Here is a 23,429-nt window from a genome sequence, read left to right as displayed (position 1 = left end):
AAGCGGCGAAATATTGACAAACAGTGAGACATATAACACAGACAGTGTTTTTTTAAAAGAGGATAAAGAATCTACCCTCATACAGGCCCTTATTCTAATCGGATCGGTACGGCCCGCGTGCGGCCGTACCGCCGATGTTTTTACTCTGCACATGCGCAGAGGTGAATCTGCGCATGTGCAGCCCCCTTCGCCGCAGACGGATTTCGTCCGCCGCAAAGGGGGCGTATAGGGGCGTGAGAGGCATCATGCCCTCATTTCCCTATGTGTACGCCCCGCGTTTCATGGGCGTTCCCATGCAAACGCGGGGCGTACGCATGGTAATGAGGCCATGACGCAACTCATGGGGGCGGAAAGCTGACGTCGCCGGATGTCAGCTTTCAGCCCCCATACAAGCTACCACACGGACGATTGTCCGTGTGGTCTCAGCTTGCGGGAGCTGCCGCGGCGTGCGGACCTGCCTTCGATGGTCGACGACCATCGAATGCAGGGGGCAGCTCCCACCATGGTGGAGGCGTAGCCTCCACCATTTTTATGCGGTTCGCCAGCCGTCCGTGTACGGACGGCCGTGGCGAACCGTAGGGTGGGCGGGGATTCGTCTGGTGCGGTCGGAGCCGCATATGCGGCTCGACCGCACCAACCAGAATAAGGGCCACAGTGTGGCCCAATTCCCTTGGAATCCCCTCAGTAAAAAACAGGCAAAGAACAAATGCAATATATGTAGTGTTAATGCTTCACTTAAATACCTGTTGGTATTTTGAGATGTGTACACTAGGCTTATGTAGCCTGCAATCTAAGGCTCTTTTTTATATAGGCCCTTAACACAGTGTAGTATATTCCCCACAGAATGAGCGGCTAAACAGATCTGCCACTATCTGTGTCGCTACCCCTGCCTGGGGAAGGGAAGGCTAAAATTGCTGTAGCCCAGGTTGATTGTTAATTAAGGGTTAAATATCACCCGTAAATACAGTGAACTTGGTGTATATTTTTACAATCACCATTTAACTGAGGGCTTCATGCCTATGCAGTAGGTGGCAACTAGTGAGAACTGCCACTTCTCCTCTAGTTCCACGCTACTGTCAAAAGGCAGAAGTGATCGCGGCTGGATAGTAAAAGGCTAGACGGGTTGCGGCATATGAATATAACTGCCGCTAGTTCCCTATCTGCCTGAAAATGTTACACGCTGACTAAACTAATAATAAGGCTGTGCAGAGTCAGACGAGCGGCGGCGAGTCTCATACAGCGCCGTCCGTCTCACCGTCTGCTCTGAAAGTAGGCACGCTGTCAGTGACAGCCAAGTCGGGCAGAGCTGGACGGACTGCGGCGTGTCTGATACAGCGCCGTACGTCCCCTGTCTGCTAAGAAGTTTAGTCCGCTCCGGTGTGGAACCATCCCTCGATCAGTGGTTTGACAGTCAGGACATGAGAATGGTACAAATCTTGGAGGAATTGAATGAGAATGAAGAACCAGACACTTCAATATCTCATACAATTGATACCAACACCAAAACACTCAAAAAGAGATCCATATTCATGCCTGATTTCTCCATATGCCCGCAGGCTAAAGTCTTTCTAGAAACAGTCAGTAAAGATCTTGACATTCTAGAGACAAAGAAAGACTCCCACTACCATGTGGATAACCTCAGTACCTCAGAAAAAGAAAAGCACTCAGGGAGATCAGGACATGGAAGGATACCATAGTCAAACCATCTGACAAGGGGGGTAATGTGGTGCTATGGGCAAGAGACAAATATACTAAAGAATTGGCACGCCAACTTAATGACATCTCATGCTACAAAAAACTCACCTTCAACCCTACCAGCGATTTTCTGGAGGGATATCAGAGGCTGATAGAACAGGCATATAAGGAAGGAACACTTACAAAAACACAATATGAATTTTTGCAAGTCAAGAGTGTCAAAATTCCCACCCTGTATCTCCTGCCCAAAATCCACAAATGTGAGAAGAACCCACCGGGCAGACCCATCGTGTCCGGGATGGGCAGCCTCACGGAGAAGGCCTCACAATTTGTGGATTACCATCTGAGAAAGTATGTCACCACACTACCATCCTATGTACGTGACACAATGGATGTCCTGAATAAACTCCATGGAATCACTCTCAATGCGGATGCCTGGTTGGTCACGTGCGATGTGGAGAGCCTGTATACCAGCATTATCCACAAGCATGGTATACAGGCTGCCAGATACTTTTTAAGTATGGACCGTGACACCCCTCTTAATGAATTTCTCATTAAACTTCTGTGGTTTGTCCTATCAAAGAATTACTTCGTTTGTGAAGATAGATTCTACCTCCAGGTACAGGGGACCGCTATGGGAAGCACATGTGCCCCCACGTACGCGAACCTGTACCTGGGGTGGTGGGAACGGGAGTGTGTTTTTATTGAAGATTATGAGATCTATACTGTACACATACTACTGTGGCTACGATACATCGATGATCTGTTGATAGTGTGGGAGGGAGACATCTGTCTCTTCACAGAGTTTATGAGGAAGCTTAATGACAACCAGCTGAACCTCAAACTCACCTTCCACACTAGCCAGAAAGAGGTGGAATACCTGGACCTCCGCATAAGCATCGAAAGGGATGGATCCTTAACCACAGATATCTTCCGAAAAGACACGGCGACTAATTCCCTGCTACATAGCAGCAGTGCGCACTTCCCCCCTGTCATCAAGGGACTCCCAAAAGGGGAATACCTGAGAACTAAGCGCAACTGCTCAGGACAAACCACATATGAGAAAAGGGCTGATCAACTTGACAGTAGACTGATTCACAGAGGATACAGCAAAAGGGCCATCCATAAAGCCAGGAAAGAAGTCTGCAAGTACAACAGAGAACAGCTTCTGGTACCTGGAAAAAAGAAAGATGACCAACCTGAAAAGATAAGATTCATCGGGACATTCTGCCGTGAGTGGCAAGAAGTCCAGAGTATCCTCAATCGACATCTTCACATCCTTAAAACTGATAAAGATTTGGAAAAGATCCTGGGGGAAAGAGTAGACATCAGTTGGAGGCGCAGTGATAACCTCAGGGACATACTGGTCCACAGCCACCTTGAAAAAGAAACCGGCAGTACCATTTCTAAAAAGGGCTCCTACAAATGTGGTACCTGTAAAATGTGTTCCCTGATGATTCCGTGTCAAAAGTATACTGACAAATTTGGCAAGGTGTGGAAAATTGGCCAATATATCACCTGTGACACCGCAGGGGTTATTTACAACCTAGAATGCCCCTGCGGGAAGCACTATATTGGCAAAACCCGCCGACCACTGAAGAAAAGACTGTCGGAACACCATCTCAATATCAGGAATGCCCCCAGGGACAAATCTCTGTTCAAAGCCCTAACACCAGTTGCCAGGCATTTTTTAAAATACCATGGGAGCAATCCCAATGGTTTAAAAGCCTTTGGAATGATGAAGATTGTAATGGGAATTAGGAGAGGAGACTGGGACCGAGAGCTCTTAAAGCAAGAGACTCGACTCATTTTTCTAATGGACACCATGTCCCCAAGGGGACTAAACGAAGAGAATAACTTCACGGTTTTTCTATAAGTCCATTCATTCTAGATTCTCTTCATCCAACACTTTCTTCCTGTTGACTCCCGCTCATTTCTTTTCTTGTCGTGTATACTATCTCCTTATGCATTTTAATAAAATGTTTGTGGTTCTGCTCTCATTGGGTGATCCATAATACTGCTTATACCGTCCTGCTCGTCTGGGGGGGAGTTTCCTCCGGGTGTTATTTAACACGTATTTTTGGTATAAGATAGTATACCCTATTAAGGGAATATTGAATGTCACAGTATAATATGATTACCACCAACTGGTGATCCTAAGCAGCTCATTGAAATTCCTAAAGAAATATGTATACCAGCATAGGGTGATCAGGTATATATTATGCCAATATTTTTCGAAGGAAACATTATCTGGAGTCTAATAATTTTTTAAAGTCTCTGGTTTTATCACACCTTACTTTCTTTGTCCTACAGGACATCATATATTTTTCACCTATTCCACATAGGGAATTATTCCCCCATATGGTCACATCAAGTATTTTTCATATGATTCCACACACTTACCTTCAGCACCATGGGGAATTATTCCCCATTTACACTTTAACATTTATTTATGGTTATATGTCTAACTATAGCACCAGGATAGTTTACACGAGTGTCTTTTTGTTTTGTTTTGTTTGGTTCACCTATTCACCTATTTATTTTTATCACACTTTTCTGGAATTAATTTTTAATTCGTTTTAATTATTTTGCATCTCAAATCACATATAACCAGGCATCACTGTCATGACTCCATGAGTACTCTATTATCATGACAAATTACCCACTGCAACCCGCTGGTGTACAAAAACACATATATTCTGATGTTCACATCTCGACGGAGATTCTCTACATAACAACCATTCTCACCCTCTATTATAAAGATACCCTAATAGGTACCTAGAAGGGGATGATTATACACTGTACAACCAATAAGAGATCTCCTACAGTAGAGCCTGCAAATGAGATCAATTCAAGTGATATAATCACCAGATATATATTCATAACTGAAGATATCCAATGAAAACATCCCATCATAGGGCCTTATATGACATCGATTTGAAATGATGACCGTATCAGATATCTACATATTCAGAGAATATGTACAAACATCAAGCTCGGCCTGAACCATTAATACCCTTGTGTTTAATACATTTTGCCTACTATGTAACTCTTTGGGCAACTTTTGCATCCCAGCATAGCTGCTTGGAACACATAAGTGACTACGCAATACACATGTCGGCACCTCGGTGTACAGAAATGATCTTAATCCTATAGATTGTTTTCCTTGTGACAATAAATTTATGCATGAAATTAATAAATCAACATCGAGTCGGCTGCCTAGGATAACATCGCATGAACATACAAGGTTTGACCCAATAGAGGTGAGCAGCGGGACAATACCACCAGGATGGCAAGGAACATCCATATAATTATGGATACCCCACTGATAATGAGCATATCTTCATTATTAAAATCGTTTTTATTCTTCTATCTTTTTGCAGCACACATTTTTTCAAAGTGTGCTGCATCAGTCCACCAAGGCACAGTTTCTTGTCTCTCTATATATATTTTTTCTCTTTTGAGTAACATACAAATTTTTGGCAACATTTTATATCTGCCCAATTTCTTGCTAAATCGTAGTGTGTATGCTACCTGAGGAACAATCCAGCTAGCATAGAGTGTGAGTGACCACACCCACACCTCTAGGGTGAGTGATCTGAGAATGGACATGTGAAAACACCCACCTGCAACACCTTGTCTGAATAAGCAATCAGACAGCAGGTATATAATGAGCTTCCGGAGGCTTACCAGGTTGGTCCTGATGAAGCTCACTCTGCGAAGTGTACACTGACCGAATGTCAGTGTGTGACTCCCTCTTCCCTTCCCCATGATTAATGTATTTTGAATGTGCACTAGTGCTGCGGTTAGGATAGAGCGAACGCCAGTTTCCACTGGGCTTGCTCTCACGCTCCTTAGCCGCACGGTGTGTGACGTCCACACCGGAGCGGACTAAACTTCTTAGCAGACAGGGGACGTACGGCGCTGTATCAGACACGCCGCAGTCCGTCCAGCTCTGCCCGACTTGGCTGTCACTGACAGCGTGCCTACTTTCAGAGCAGACGGTGAGACGGACGGCGCTGTATGAGACTCGCCGCCGCTCGTCTGACTCTGCACAGCCTTATTATTAGTTTAGTCAGCGTGTAACATTTTCAGGCAGATAGGGAACTAGCGGCAGTTATATTCATATGCCGCAACCCGTCTAGCCTTTTACTATCCAGCCGCGATCACTTCTGCCTTTTGACAGTAGCGTGGAACTAGAGGAGAAGTGGCAGTTCTCACTAGTTGCCACCTACTGCATAGGCATGAAGCCCTCAGTTAAATGGTGATTGTAAAAATATACACCAAGTTCACTGTATTTACGGGTGATATTTAACCCTTAATTAACAATCAACCTGGGCTACAGCAATTTTAGCCTTCCCTTCCCCAGGCAGGGGTAGCGACACAGATAGTGGCAGATCTGTTTAGCCGCTCATTCTGTGGGGAATATACTACACTGTGTTAAGGGCCTATATAAAAAAGAGCCTTAGATTGCAGGCTACATAAGCCTAGTGTACACATCTCAAAATACCAACAGGTATTTAAGTGAAGCATTAACACTACATATATTGCATTTGTTCTTTGCCTGTTTTTTACTGAGGGGATTCCAAGGGAATTGGGCCACACTGTATGAGGGTAGATTCTTTATCCTCTTTTAAAAAAACACTGTCTGTGTTATATGTCTCACTGTTTGTCAATATTTCGCCGCTTTATCTTTTAATAAAATCAAATAAAGGTTACATTTTATAAATTTTGTCTATTAGGTGCACCACATAGAAGACATTCTTCTCTTTTTCCTGTTTGAATTCTCCGCTGTGTCCAGTGGTAGCACACCCTCCCGAAATAATTATTTAAATAAATACCATACTGAGGGTCCTATTAAAAACATTAATATCTTATTTTTCCTGTGCGACTGACTCCTCCCCCTTCCCCGTTCCCTGGTATTGTTATGTTAAAAAAAAGTAACTTAACTCCATGCCAACATGGATAGTTTATACCCCACTATCCATGTTGGCATGGAGTTGATTTTAAATAGCGTGGCGAGCGTAGCGAGCCACCGAGCCCGCAGCGTGGGCAAGCGAAGCGAGCCCCGCAAGGGGACTCAGACGCCCAGCGCCATACTGGCGCCGTGAAACTACACAAGTACCCTGATATGTCCTAAAAATGTACCCTGTGCTTGCATTAAGAATGCAGACACCTTTTTACAATATAATGTATTCCTGCCATTCCATCTTTAGCCGTTATAGAGTTTATCCACAATGCAAAATGTGGTGAATACCACTTGCAGATCACACTTAAGCAATGAAGTGATCCCACAGACTGTAATTCTTTATCTTATCATATACATAAACACAAATTCCCATTACCTCTCAATATCAGTGAGTCTGGATGAGTCCCGGAATCCTTTGGCAAAGGGGTTACTGTCAATTTTCAGCTTGGTTATCTGTAAACACAAAGTCACACAATGGCTTCAGGTTTGACACACTGGCATCACTCCTTACCATCCTACAAACCATTAACCCTCAAAATGTCACATGAACCCACCATTGTCTGTATTGGTTTTTATTTTATCTTTCTGCATTAATACATATTTGTTCTCATAAAAATAATATAAATTGTTTTTTCAGTGTTTTAATGTTAATGATGGGCAAACAGCATTCTAATCATGTGCATAGTGAGTTATGTTTTTTTAATATGTAAACATACTGTAGTTTATTTCCAAAGACATTATGGGGTAGATTTAAAATGATTAAATTTTTTTTTAAATGATTGAAAAAATAAATAAAAAGGCGATGTTGCCCATAGCAACCAATCAGATTCTGTCTATTATGTTATAGTAAGCAATAGAGAAATGATAAACAAAATATAATTATTTGCTATAGGCAACATCACATCTTTTCATTATTAGAAACTTCAGTAAATTTACCATTAGGGGTTTATTTTTCCATTGGATCCATTATCTTATGTAAGGTGGTATTTTAATATTTGTATCACATAGGATGAGTGAACTGCAGTCGGGATTCCGGTGGTCTTACCTCCAACATCGGAATCCCACCTGTCAGGAGCCGAACAGCCCTACTTACACGGCTATTTTCCTTTGTGGGGGTACACGACCCCCATAGAAGATGAGCGCCGCTGATTCACAAGGGGCTTTAATGCGCTCACTCCCCTGTTGGGCTCCTGACAGCCGGGATTCTGATGTCGGAGAAACAGCCATTGGAATCCTGACTGTTGGGGACTTATACCATAACGATATAGGTATGTCTGTCCTATATCTAGCAAATGTGTAAGTAGGTATACTTTTTCCATTCATTATTAAAAATTAACACACCGATATATTACAGTTGATATTTGTACCCGTATGACAACTGCACACAAGTAAAAAAAACTACTTTTGCTTATCATGTATGGTTTCTGATACTATCAAACTTTACGTGTTTACGTCACCATTCTGCTTTGTATTATAGAGCTGGGGCGGGGATAAAGTGAAAAGATTTAAAATACCAACCAATCAGCTTCTAATGACAGTTAGAAGCTGATTGGTTGGTATTTTAAATCTTTTCACTTTATCTCTTTTCAAGATTTTATAAATCTCCCACTAAAATTCAGCTGTTGAAACATGGTACATTTAGTGGAATGAGGGGAAGAGCAGATTTAAAAGTTTTGCTTATCTCTATTACAGTGCTTCTCAAATCTAGTCCTTGGGACACACTTATGCTGTGTACACACGGTGAGATTTGATATTAGATTTTGACTATATAGTCAAAATCGCATGCAGATCGTATGCAGTTCGCACAGGTTTTTTACCTAGCGATCCTGATGCGCTCCCCTGTGACAGCACAAATCGAAACCCGGATAGACAGGACAGCAATGACTATATAGTGCAAATCGAATGTAGATAGCATGAATTGTATGTACAGAGTTAGCAAAGATTGTATAGCACTCGAATCTTAAGTCAGATAGCAAAGGAATCTCACCGTGTGTACACAGCATAACAGTGCATGTTTTTCATAGCTTCTTGCGGGAGAATAGACATTTTCATTACTAACAGACAATAATTATTGCACTTGTGTTTCTGTGAGGAGACCAGGACAACATGCACTGTTATACACACATTAGATATTTTGCTGAGTGATCGTCGCTCAGATCGCTCAGCAAGATCGTTGAGAACACAGCGCTGCACAGCAATGCGGCAGCAATGTGTGCTGAGTGATCTGTCAGGGCCAGTGTACTCTAATGATCTAACTAGATTTGATGGGTGATCATCTAACTAGATGATCCAGTATGCTGGATCTTAATTGTTGGACGATGTAGGGGCATTTTCTACAGTCAAATTAAGTTAGATCGCTTAGAAAATGCCCTGAAATCACCCCTTGTGAAATCCCCATTAGTGTGTCCTGAGGTCTGGATTTGAGAAGGACTGTTCTAGTGGACAACAATAAACATAAATATCTATCAAAAAAACATCTTTAAGGATGTCGTTTGACCTATACTTCAACTCTGTCACAGCGGTTTGACTGCTCAGATTGAGAATTGACCTTTAAATCCTAAATTATGAGATAGTTTGTTGAAAGTGTAATGCGTTTATCCTTTATATAATACGAAATATATAAATTGAATCAAGTCCTTGGCAACAACAGTGAAAAGGGCAGAAAATGTACTTATTCAAATGATTTATGAATAATGGTGCATTTTATCTAGGGGAATTTGTGTGCTTATCTACCAACACTCATAAATTACATGCTTGAACATTTATAATATGCCTTGACATGACTTCATTACAGGGAGAGGAGCAATAAGACAAATCGAATTTATGGGGTCGGTTCTTATAATTTCAACTCTTTAGCTATATCTCAAAAATCCCTTTGATCTGCAAACAAAGCATCATTATTTTGTATCTGTTTGTATGTATTCAGGCCTTCGTTGTGTGTTAAGTAGAGTAGTGCCGCATTTGTCTCTGCGTGTCTGTGTGTCTGTGTGTGTGTGTGATGGAGGGGTGGGGGACAGCTCACCAGTTGGTTTTGATAGGCTGTAACAGCGGTAAAAACAGTTTCCTGAAAGATAAACGTCCTAAATTCTTCCGATTTGAGATTGAGTAGAGACGCCGTGTGGTCTTTCTTCTTGATAATGTGCACTCTTGGCTGATACTTGTGCATGGAATTTAGGATAATCTAAATTGAAACAACACAGAATGTTTTATATTGTATACATAGTACATACTGCCAACAACACATGGTAATAGACAACGCTGATAATGAAAAAGTAGATATCATTGGTAATATGTGAAATTATTTCAAAATTGCTTTTGTTCATTTTTCATATTTCTAAATATTATTAAATTTGCACAACAGCCTAGTACAATGTGGCAGTATAGAGGTATACCTAGACCGAGACAGAGTGCAGGAATTACACCCATTACTCTTACAGTCCTCTCAGGAATACTGCGGAACTGGAATAGAAGTGTTGTGTCTGCATCAATGAACTGATTGGTTTGTGTGTTGTTAATTCTTCCCTGTACTTAAGGGATGTTGGACTATTGTCCATGCCAAACTGATGCATGTAGCAGCCTCCAGAGAGAGCTGCATCTTAGTAAAATTGTTATGTGAAGGAGATAGTGAAGCCATAACTACATTATAGGTTGCAGTAAAAAAAAATATGTTGCCGTTCTTTTGAACCTTTCTTATGACACTGAGATCATAGGTTCATTTCCCACAACTGCAGAGTTTGTATATTCTCCCTGTGTTTGTGTGCGTTTCCCCTGAACCGGGCCGGATTATGGGAGGGGCAATAGAAGTGGCTTTCCCAAGGCCCCCACACATTAGGGGCCCCCCACATACCAGCAGTTGGTCCATATGTTATGACCTGGTCCTAGGCACCTGGGCCACTGACTACTGTCAGTGGCCAAGGTCACAGTAACATCTTGTGCGCATGAGCAAATGGGCACCATAACCAGCAATTAAGATAGCCGCATGCATGCTTTTGTGCATGTGCGGCTTTCGCAGTTCCTCCCATGGGCCTTTGCGGAGCTCGTGAGAGAAAGCTCACAGCATTGCCTCCAGCCCTCCACACTCCTCATGCTGCAGGAAGCACTGTGTTGCAGGCTCAAAGAGGGATAGATTGGAACTGCATAGGCGGCAGTGGTAGTGGCTCACTGTGAGTGCAATGTAAGTGCAATTCCTCACAGTCTTTTTCTCTTTGAGTGGTGGTCACTATACACAGTATATATATATATATATATATATATATATGTGTGTGTATATATATATATATATATATATGGTTTGCATGCGGGCAGCACTCCAATGTACGGTGATAATGGTAAGCGAGCCGGTGCCCTCCGTAAGATATCCCCGCAGGGACGTATACTGGTTCTGGTGGACGGCGGCACTCAGAGTGAAGGTAAGGAATAAACAGGCAGGAGACCTTGTTTTACCGACGTTTCAAATCCTTTACGTATTTTTTATCAAGGTCTCTTGCACCTTGATAAAAAATCCGTAAAGGATTTGAAACGTCGGTAAAACAAGGTCTCCTGCCTGTTTATATATATATATATATATATATATATATGTATTATATATCCTTGTGAGACATATACCAGGCAGCACACCTCTTATAAAGCCAATGATAGATCCATTTAATGCTTAGACCAATTCATGGTCATCAATACATAGACTGGTTTGTATAACATGGTCATAGACTGGTTTGTAGAGCATACAATTTAGAAGTCATGGGGCATAAGCATAGTCACCCATCCATATTAAACAGTGACTGCTTAAACTTGCTGGATATGAAAAAAGAGGGAGCTGTGAAGACAGAGATTGGAGGTAGGAACAGAAAGGGGCTAAGCCATCATTTTTAAGGGCTTTTAACTAGTGAATTAATAAACAGATGACTAAAAGGTTTACATTTCTTCCTAAAATACCCATTTGGAGCCTCATTTAAATAAGTCATGAATGTATGGTCTGTCTTTATTTCACGTATTACATTGTACATTGTACTGGTTGTAATGGTTGAGTTACTATGTTATGTCCATACATATAACTTGTCCTTGCTATAGAACATTGTCCTGCATGAACCAAAGCAGTATCAGCTAAAAGCTGTTCGACAGCTCTGAGGATGTACAAAAATGACACAATTTTGGAGGACTGAAACGGCTTTATGGCCACCCCTTATACTCTAATTATACCCAATTAATGTGCAATCTCCGGGAGGGTGCGATTTTTGGGAGCCACATATTTGTATTCACCCATTGCATATCATGATTTAAATACATCGTCCTTTATCAAAATATCCCTTTTCTGAAGTTGGCTGCAATTTTCCTGATCCATCCACCACACAGAACAGGAGGTGTGCAATGGTAGAAAACAGGAAGAGGTGGGATGTGCACCCTTTGTGGTAAATTTATTGACAGTTCTAATGAAGATGGGATGTTGCCGATAGCAACCAATCAGATTTTGCATCCTATTTATTTAACACCTTCTAGAACAGGGCTGGGCAACACCGGCCCTCCAGATGTTGATGAACTACACATCCCAGGATGCTTTGCATTAGTTTTGCTATGTGGCCATGCTGAAACTGATGCAAGGTGTTGCCCAGCCCTGTTCTAGAAGATAATAGATGGAATGGGAGTGGTTGCTATGGGCAACATCTTATCATTAATAGAATTCTTAGAACATCTTAGTAAATTTACCCCATCATCCTTAATTCCGGTAAATAAATAATAAAGATCCGGAATCCAGATATACGTACTTACAACTGTTTCAGCTCCGAATGCTAAAGACGTATGTGCTGAATGTTTGACAATTAACAATGACATGACACTATCTCAGTTGCTTGGAAAGCTGTCCATGCTTCTTCCTCTAATCATATCACACATGTGAATACCACTATCCTCTCCAATATTTTATCTGTCCCAGCACTTGTAGCCGGGTGAGTAATGCAATCTTCTGCGATGGTGCTGGTGTTATTTCGGTGCCTGCACTGTATGTGACCTTCCAGTCATCGTGCTTAGAAATGTACACACTTACATGTCCATGCTGATCCAGTTCATTGTTTGTCAGCTTGACTTTCTCAAAAGAAACCATTTGTTTCAGCAGCTGTTCTCCAGTGAAGGGAGAATCTGGATGCACATATAACCTAGAACATTAAAAGGAAATATATAACACTATACTCAGAGTGAAATGTAAATTTAGACACAACATATGCCGACATTTAAACATCCTGTACATAAAAGCATTACACCTTGTAATAGGATGTGTTCAATATCCCGGCAGATCCCAATCAACAGAATTCTAACACATCCCACTGGTAAACACTACATACAGTATGGGCTGATTTCAGGGCATTTTCTAAGCCATCTGACTACATCGCTTACATCACTCCATGTGTAGGGGCCATAGCAATGCATGGCCCTGCGCTTCGCTATTGCCCGGTGATTAATATCCACATGCTGCATACCTTCCAACATCTGAAGTCAAGGAATCGGTACACATTCAAAAAGGAGGCGTGGTCACAGGCAAAAGGGGGCGTGGTCACACCCCCTTTCCGAATGTGTACTGATATAAGATGCGGGACCAGCCCGGCAGCTCCGAATCCCGTTACAGATGTGGCTCTGCTGCACTGTATTGCACAGCCTCTGGTGTCCACTGTCCGGCTATATCGGCGGTGCATGCACCGGCCGGGCGTCCTTTACGGCATCATAGTGGACAGCGACGACAGCCCTGCGGGAGGAGGTCTGCGAGCCGCATGCTGATGTCACGACGCGGCTCGACGCACGCTGCTGGCTGCCGTACCACAGCAGCGGGTACAGGGGCTTCCCTGCTGGGCAATATTAACTGTTTACACCCCCGCTGGGCCCAATCCGACCAGTGGAGCGGCTGCCATGTTAGTCAGAATTGGAAGAATTTGGTACAATCGGTACATTGATTTCTAGCCGGTACAGACCGTAAAAAAAACGGTACTGTACCAGCTAAATCGGTACACTTGGAGGGTATGCATGCTGGATTAAGCTAGTTACATTGCCAGTCAGGGCTGGTGTTTTCACTGGAGAACACTGGCCCTGACAGATCGTGTTGAGCAATCTGAGCAATCTACATAGCTCAGATCACTCAGCAAAATCTCCACCATTTGTAGGACCCATTGGAGTAGGCACTAGGGGGGGGGGGGGAATTAGAGTTAGGCTGAGGTGAGTTAGGGGTAGGGTAAAAATACTAGCCAGGATGTGTCGGGATTCTTGTCATCAAGAGTTTGCACTTTCAGTTTAATGACTGTTGGGATCCTGACTGCCAGGATTCACTACCCAATCCCTTTAAACACTTATACATATAATGCTTTATAGGTGGGGAATATTTTGTGAACATTTGAGTCTACATTAATCATTCATAATTGTCTGGCATGTCGACATTGTCCACATTGACTTTTATTATGTGAACACAACTTGCCTGGTCTGGCTAGTGTATCGCTAACCCTATCCTGACAGTCATTTACCCGACGTCAGGATCCCGACTGTTAAAACAACGACAGATGGGTTCCCGACGGCCACCGGCTATTCTCCCTCATGGGGAGTCCACAACCCCCATAGAGGGAGAATAGAATAGGAGGCGAGCGTAGCGAGCCACCGTGCTCGCAAGGGGCTTTGTTGCACTCGCCATGCTGTCTGAGTCCGGCAGGTCAGGATCCCGACGTCGGGCTAATGACTGTCAGGATCCCGACTGTCGGAACCCTATACCACACCCCCCCTAACCATCCCCTTAGTGCTTAACCCTAACCCCCCCCCCCCCCACACACACACACACAGAATGGGAGCATAAGCTTGTGTGCAGACATAAGCTGGCATCTTTTGAATGCAACTATGAACTACCCCCATAAGTTTAGATAAAATAACTCATCAGTCCCAAACATGGAGCAAGATATTAAATCACAGAAGATGGAATACAAAACGAGTGCAGACTTTGTGGAATGGCACAACAGCGGGTCACATGACATAAGGAGCAGCATTTTGTGACATTTATTATAAAATCGTTTTTCACCATTTATGAATGTATGTATTTGATGCATTTATTAATCTGTGTTTAATGCAGAAATGTTACAGCTCCGTTTCTGTTCATTCTCCTATTGAATATATTTATCCTGAAATAGTGTGGCAGCCTGAGCCCTTATAGTTTTATGGATCAAAGTTTTCCTGTATAAGCTTATTACAAAATATCATGAATGGATCATAAATGCTTTTAAAGAATCATTACCATTAACCAAGCTGCTGTTTATGTTAATGCAGAGCTCACCAGGTTTTATTACACAATTGTGCTACTTTGATAACATTATTCCAATCCTTATGGGCTTTATCTCCATAATATATCTTTTGTAGTACCTGGATTGGTTTCAATTACAAATTTACTGCATTAATGTAGGGCCATTATAATGTCCTAATTTCTGCTTTTATAGCCTCTCTGAACATATTATGGCAGCCATGTAAACCATAACTGAAACATGGGAATACTAAATAGATATAGTATATAGTTTAGAGTACAGTCATGTCTCATTATTTTAATAAAGGTCCTTCATAACGATCATTTTTTCTGCAGTGAAAATTCCACAACTGATATAACATGTTCTGTCCTGGTATTATCTGGTATACCAAATGTCCATCTAGTAAGAAGGTATTCGGATCATGACATCGTTATCTGTGAAAGTAACACTCTAGCGGGTATGGAACATTATGTCTCCAGCATGTTGGTCGACACCATTAGGTCGACATGCATTAAGGTCGACATGCGTTAAGGTTGACATGCAGGAAGGTTGACATGGGTTAGGTGGACAGGGTCATTAGGTCGACACAGGCATTAGGTCGACATGGGGAAGGTCGACAGTGAAACGGTTGACATGGGGTTTTTCACATATTTTTTGTCCCGAATTGCTTCGGGCACGGTGCCTTGCTACGCTTGGCACACAATTTTCTTCTCCCAACACGCCCTAGTGGATGGTCGGGCATGAAATACCGCCTGTTGGCACATGTCAGCTAAAAAAAATAGTGAAAAAACCCATGTCGACCTTTTGACTGTCCACCTTCCCTATGTCGACCTAGTGCTTGTGTTGACCTAATGAGACTGTCGCCCTAACCCATGTTGACCTTCAGTCATGTTGACCTTCCTGCACGTCAACCTTAATGCATGTTGACCTTAATGCATGTCGACCTAATGGTGTCGACCTAATGACTGTCGACCCAATGCTTGTAGACCTAATTATTGTATCCCACTCTAGCAATGATGTTCAAATGTGATTGTACTAAACATCATCAGTCTTTGAGAGGTTTAATTCCAAAGCAGGCTTCAGAGGGGGCTGCAGCAACTGCCATCAACTGCTATTCCATACTGACTCACTGGCAGTGGGTGTCGCACCCGTATTTGAATGTTGGACTGTGCTGCAGCCCCACCTATGGAGCCCCCACTGTTGACGCACAGTACAGAGTTTTGTGCCTGGTCTGTTAGTTGGGTACACCCAATAGCGTAGTTACCATAGTTACAGGAAGTGCAGATGATTTGTGGCCCAGAGCTAAGAGGGGATAATCCTCCCAGTCATAGTTGCATGTGTTACATACATTTTTCATCATTGCTAGATACACAGGGGCTCTTACAAACTTTTCCCTTGGAGCAAACAATATTTCTAGTTACACCTCTAGACCTGATCATTGTAATGTGGTTTAAAATGAACTGGTGGGCATTATAATGTTATAAGCATATGTACTGGGTCACTATAATGTAGCACAATATGATATGGATTTACTATATTGTGGCATAATATGAACTGGGGCACTGTAATGTGGCACAATATGAATGGAAGGCACTATAGTGTGACATATTATGAACAGGAGGCTCCCTAATGTGACATAATATGAATAGGGATCTCTGTGAATTGGTGATATTGTGTGGGGTAACGTGTACTGGCAGCCCTGCAATGTGACATAATGAGGGCACTACCATGGTCCATAAAATAAACTACTGCACTAATATGGGGCATAATATTAGCACAGGCTCTACTACGGTTCGAAAAATGCACTAGGGTACAATTAAGGGGCATGAAATTAACAACTGCTGCAGAGAGGGGTCTGTCTAAAATCATTATGACAGGGGCACATTGAAAATGTTGCTATGTAGCCCACACATTTCTGGCTATGCCCCTGGTTACACCATATCCATTTATTTTTTAAAGGCACAAATAAAGGTAAAACACCATAAACAGATTCAATAACTATAAGTTTATTATAAGTAGTACAACTTACCGGGCAGGCAGAGGCGGGTCTGCTTTTCCAGCTACCAGCCAAGATGACCTGTGGTAAGCATATCTATATCTCTTATTGTCCACTGGCACTATGTCCATTAATACAATGTACTTGGCATCCGGATCAACTCCAGAAAATGAGACCCTGATCGTAGGAAACATTCTCCTAGAAAGAACAATATTGACAACACAAAGCAAATTTAAAAATATGAAATAACAAAAAAGGTGTACGCTATATACATGCATGAAAAGCAAAGATCTCTTTAGCTACAAAGGGCCAGATGTACTAAGCTTGAAAAGTGATAAAATAGAAAGTGATTAACCACCAGCCAATAAGCTCCTAACTGCCATGTCACAGGCTGTGTTTAATAAAATGATAGGTAGGAGCTAGGGATGCCAATCCTGGAGAATTTTTTCAATCCTGGGATTCGGGACTGAACAAGGCCTAAACCCGGGATTCCCAGGAAACCCGCGATTGGGGTCATCAATATAATAACAAACATTAATACCTCTCTGTCCCCACCAAACCCAGTGTAACTTACCCGGCCATCAGTGCGGGAGCCGGACAGAGGTGGTCAGTAGTCCGGTGGCTGTGATTGTGAACTGGGTGGCGGTGGTCGGGAGGCGGGCAGTGGTGCAGGAGCCTGACGGATGTGATTGGGAGCTGGGCTGGTTGTGGTCGGGAGGTGAGCAGTGGTCCAGGAGCCAAGCGGTCATGGTGAGCCCGGCGGTGATGATGAGGTCGGGTGAGGTCAGGTGGGCGCGGAGAAGGTCACTCTGCGCGCAGCCACAGGACAATCCCGGGATCCTGCCGATCCCAGGATTGCCCACCCTAGTAGGAGCTGATTGGCTGGTGGTTTATCACTCTCCATTTTATCACTTTTCAAGGCTTAGTAAATCTCGGCCTCATTAATTCAAATATTGGTTTACTTATTATATTGTTATAATTTTAGCTAATGTCAGCTAATCCAATCTTCTGAATATTCACAGATGGCTTCCAATATCCAGAACTGAGAGTAGATCATGAACATAGGCGAATCTAGGGGGTGGTCCGGGGGTGCACAGGACCACCCATTAGCCCATTTTGTAGCTGAGGACCAGGGCTTTCCAACAATCCCAGCCCCGTGTCTCTAGCCCCCTGGGAACCGGAGATACGGCCAGGCAAAGCTGGAACGTTTTCCCTATAGGATAACATGGGACACGCTAATTCCGACCCCCATCCAGTTCAACGGCTACCTGTTCCCCCTTCGGCATCACTGAAGCTCGAGGTTGATCTCAGTCGAACCCAAATCGCTGGGCCTTCAATCTGATACCAGGCTGGATTCATATGTGTTAATTGGTTCCAGGGATATTGAGGTTAAACCGTTTTTTTTTTTTTTTTCATTTCTTAAATGTAATTAGATGGCTGTTTATGTTCTTTGAGGGCAGATTTCTCTGGAATCAAACAGCCCAGTTTCACAGGACCAAAATCATTTAAAGCCAACTCAAAAGTTCTTCAATATGATACTGGTCTCATGTAAATGGGTCAGTTGGTTCCGAAGATATAGCTGGTTGGTTAAAGGGGGGTAGGGAGAGGGGAGTGGTTGTCTCTCCCCCTCGCACCAGAAAATGCAGGGACTAGGCTGGTGTATAAGGGGTCAGCGTGGGAATGTCCCTGCATGATCCTGGGACCATATTCCCGGGTAAATCCCTGCATTTTCTGTTGTGAAAGGGGTATTATTTCAAACAGCCGTGACCTGCAGTGCTCTGAATACAGCCGGGCAGCACCCTGTTCTCTGCCCAACTGTCAATGACTGTCACCCCTGCAGCTTCACGCACAACAACAGCGCGCACACTATTTAAAATGTCCTCTCGGCTAGAGGGGACACCAGGAGGGGAGTGGGAGCGTGCTCTGCGCTGCACTCTGCTCCTCTCCCCATAGAAGCAGCTGCACCGCTCTCCATCTCTCCCTGCAGCAGCAGTGAAGGCTCATATAAAAATTTACAGTAAGTGGCACTTTTGGGGGCATTGCTTAAGGGACGCTACAAGTGGCATTATGTGGGGGCATTACGCATAATGTGTGGCTTAATGTGTAAGGGGCATTACGGTGTGCAGCATCATGTGTAAGCGGCATTATGTGTGCAGCATCATGTGTAAGGGACATTATGTGTGCAGCATCGTGTGTAATGGGTACTATTGTGCGCGGCATCATGTGTAATGGGTACTATGGTGTGCGTCATCATGTATAATGGGTACTATGGTGTGCGGCATCATGTGTAATGGGTACTATGGTGTGCAGCATCATGTGTAATGGGTACTATAGTGCCATCAAGCAAGAACCCCCTAGCAATGAGCACGTAGGTAAGCAGCACTTATGTGGCAAATATGTAATGGGCATTATGGTTTGTTATATAGTATGTAATGGGCATCATGATGTGTGGCACAATGTGTAATGGGCATTATGGTGTGTGGCCTTATGTGTAATTGGCATTACAGCGTGTGGCTTTATGTGTAATGGGTATTACGGAGTTTGCTAAAATGTGTAATGGGCATTACTGTGTATGGTCTAAAGTGTAATACCACACCCCTTGTTGTGATGCCACGCCTCCTTCACATGAGGCCACACCCCTTTTTGGCGCGCGGCTACGCCGCGCAAAGGTCCCCCTGCTGTTGTATCTAGATCTGGGACCACCCATTACCATAATTCTAGATTCGCCTATGATCATGAAGTGCCAGTTGTCACACATAGTAGCAATTTACAGCCATGCACAGCGGCAATTTACAGAGGATGGTTAATGGGGAACCCTTTGGGAATTACATCCTGTGAAGTGTACTCTTAGGCTACAATGGGCTACCAATTAAAAGATTGTGGTAGCCAATATCAGGAAGGCTTAGAATTCCTGATATTGGTAGATTCGGCTGCAACGCATACTGTAGCCCATTGTGGCTGTGGGTGGTAAATAAGGGATCACAGAACTTATTGGAGATGCTGCAGTGAGTCAATCACCCTGTGTACGGACAGTGAAGCCTTTGCTATATTTATTCATACTGATGGCTTGCGCATGCACGCAGCGTCATCCGATAATCGGCAGAGCTGCGGGGTCGCAACCCTGCATATAGGTTTGAATTGGATCCTTTATCTCTCTCAATTGTATCTCTTACCAAACTTTGATAAATACCAAGAGAGTTATAGGAGCCTATTCCAAATGATCTTGTCACATTATATGTGTGGGTAACAAATTTTGGGTGGTTAAAATTGAACTGTACTGAAGAAACTGGAGCAAATGACAGCATTATGTTTACATCAGGTAAGGCTGAAACAACATAGAATTGTTTAATAACGCTAATAAATATGCTGAGGATCTATGTAACTGGCCTCATAGAGTATGTGAACAATCTATGCTCCCATGCAAATGAGCTTTCAGAGTTTGTTTCATAGCAGCATTACCATATGCAGTTAGCAAGGAGGATAGAGTATAGATGCTGTCTCCCAGCTGATTTGTAAAAAACAATAGAATTGCGTTTCCAAGATAAAACTAGCAGGGGCAATGTTTTACTGTCCAGCCATGCCAGAGTCTGTAAGCTAACAGCCCATTAGCTGGTCCTGCTGACATCATCAGATCAACACAACATCAAAGAGATAGTGATGTCAGTTCTTTTGCTGAAGGCAGTACTGTACATTCAACAAGTAATGTCACCAGGAAATAAATGAAACAGTTTGATAAATGTAATATATCTGGCTCATCGAGGGCAAACTAGACATCTACTTTATTGTGGAGATACATTAATGTGTCTACAGCACCTCAATAATTGCCAGCTTTGGAGACATTAAAAACAGTCATCCCAGCAGTAATTGTTCCACTTTCACAACATTTCAGTTTTACATGTCTGATAGCATATTGCATGGGTCTTCAAACTGTGGCCCTCCAGATGTTGTGAAACTACATGTCCCAGCTTGCATTGCCACATTTTTTCCTATGAGAGCATGCCAAAACGGTCAGGGCATGCTGGGACATGTAGTTCCACAACATCTGGAGGGCCACAGTTTGAAGACCCATGTCATATTGTGTTAATTCTTCACATTCTGCAGCAAAGCTGGCAAATCTTTGCTTCATATCAAGATCACTTTAAACCTAATCTGATGCTCTGGAGCAGTGGTTCTCAACCTCGGTCCTCAAGTACCTCCAACAGATGCATGTTTTTCAGGTCACCTGGCAGGTGCACTCATTATTCACTGACACATTTTAAAAGATGAAAGGTGGAGCTAATTATTTCATTTGTGATTGTGTGTGGAGACCTGGAAAAGGTGAACTGTTGGGGGAACTTGAGGACCGAGGTTGAGAACCACTGATCTAGAGCAGTGGTTCTCAACTCCAGTCTTCAAGTGCCAGTGCTCATGTTTTATGGATTTCTTAGATCATGTTCAGGTTAGTTATTCTAGCTTGCTGGGTCAGTAATACTGCCACTAAAGTCCCATATCTGACCTAAGATTTGGAATACCGTTCCAATCCAGGTCAAACCCAATGCATACATACACACGCATACATGCACATGATATTTGTTTCCCTTTTTTATAAAACAATTTTAAAGGGAAGGGGGGCACCAATCTCCATACGACTGGGATGAATTTAAACCACTGGTTTGGAGATGATATAATCTCCTTGTGCCAGGAAAAGCATTTCTCCCCAGTTGTGAGTTGTTCCTGGGTTTCCCAGATCCTTCTGGTCTAAAACCCTGCAAGGTACCCAAAAAGGATTCCCGGGTGACTGGACCTGGGTGGATTTGTTTTCACTGACAAAAAGCCTAAGTTGTAGTGAATTCATGTGCAATAACAACACAGTGCAAATGTGGCATTATTATCCTCAAAATATAATCTGTTATGTGTTCTTGAGGGTTGCAGTTGAAACTTTCCTTTTTCTAGAGCACTGATTTCCAACCTTTTTACCTTGCGTATCTCTAAATAAAATTGCCAAGGCATGCCGTAAGAACCCCACAGGGCAAAGCACATTGGCACCCACAGAGAAAAAAACATACCTATTGGCCTCCATATAAAAAACAATCACACTGGTCTCCACAGGTAACAAAAATAAAATACATTGGAACTTTACCTGAAAAGAGAGCAGTAATTAAATGGTTTGGACATCTCTAGATCTGGGGGCATACTTGAGAACAGCTCAAGGCCACTAGTGTGCCACGGCACAGTGGTTGAAAAACACTGCTCTAGAGGAATGCTTTTACACCTCTGACAGCAGACATAAGATGGTTATATTTTCTTAATGGAGCAAAGAAACATTAGGGGAAATTTACTAAAATGAGAGTTGTATTTTACATGTTGCTATGGGCAACCAATCAGAATCTACTTCTTATTTATTTAGCACCTTCTAGAAGATATCAGATTAGATCTGATTGGTTGCCCATAGCAACATCCAATGTGAGATACAACTCGCATCTTAGTAAATTTCCCCCATTAACTCTTTCTGAAACTCATCTTTACACAGTCTTTAAAACGGCAAAATATTTTGTTGATGTTTCCCCATATGGATAAATACTTGTTTAAAGTCTATGGATGCTTTTAGATGGACTTGAAAATGATGAGTTCTAAAACTGTGGTCTTAAGAACATGGGAGCTCCTGGGGCTGCAATCAGCTCAACACAGAGTGACAACAGAAGTGACAAAGTGGTGAATTATCTGCAAATCTGCTGTGTAAGTGGTCACTAAAGACAATTCTAGACACAAAATAACACTTCTGTACACCAAGCTAAAATCTACAGAGCATTTGTTATATAACCTTTTCTTTCAACTTAACACACCAAAGAAGGGAAATAATATGTAGCTACTTCTGAATGTAGAAGAACAAGACAATTTGTCAGTCATTAATACTGCCACTGTACCTGGAATTTGGGGATAAATATGCAGCGTCATAATATGTACAGATTATTTAAATCATGTCCAAACTATGGCCCTCCAGCTGTTGTGAAACTACACATCCCAGCATGCCTTGCCATAGTTTTAGCATTCCCTAATTGCTACATTGTAGCAAGGCATGATGGGACGTGTAGTTTCACAAAAGCTGGAGTTCCATAGTTTGGACATGCCTGATTTAAATAATATAACATGATCTATTTAAAACAGGCTTGTTAATTAAGTTGAAGACATTTAAACAAACCAGAAAACAGTGACCTGCAAACTGCCCAGTTTTGGGTGCAATCATCTATATAAATTGTTCTAAATGTACAGTGTAATTATAGAGATATTAAGGGGGAAATTTACTAAAGGAAATTTGTAAAACATAGATGTATTTGTATCCAGAAATACACTTATTTTTGACATTACTATCCCGAAAATACGGCAATTCGTATTCGTATTGATAGCACATCAATACGACTACGAATTGCTGTATTTTCGGGATAGTAAATGTCAAAAATTAGTGTATTTCTGGATACAAATACACCTATTTTTTTTTTTTACAAATTTCCTTTAGTAACTTTCCCCCTAAATATTT

General features: G+C 42.6%; 1 protein-coding gene across 1 annotated transcript in view; it reads right to left on the bottom strand.

Annotated features, from left to right (window-relative positions):
- The window catches only part of TBX20 (T-box transcription factor 20), a 47,458-nt gene that overhangs the window by 19,226 nt on the left and 4,803 nt on the right, over positions 1 to 23,429 (bottom strand). The window contains exons 3-6 of the mRNA XM_083186329.1: positions 16,949 to 17,113; positions 12,702 to 12,810; positions 9,687 to 9,845; positions 7,041 to 7,117 (exon numbers count right to left, since the gene is read on the bottom strand). Coding sequence (XP_083042455.1) covers positions 7,041 to 7,117; positions 9,687 to 9,845; positions 12,702 to 12,810; positions 16,949 to 17,113 — 510 coding nt within the window. The remainder of the gene's footprint in view (positions 1 to 7,040; positions 7,118 to 9,686; positions 9,846 to 12,701; positions 12,811 to 16,948; positions 17,114 to 23,429) is intronic.

Source organism: Crinia signifera, chromosome 5 (genome assembly GCF_055691185.1).
Source record: "Crinia signifera chromosome 5, ASM5569118v1, whole genome shotgun sequence".
Lineage (NCBI taxonomy): Eukaryota > Metazoa > Chordata > Amphibia > Anura > Myobatrachidae > Crinia > Crinia signifera.
Note: the sequence above shows the minus strand (reverse complement) of the source record. Positions and strands in the feature narration are given on the sequence as shown.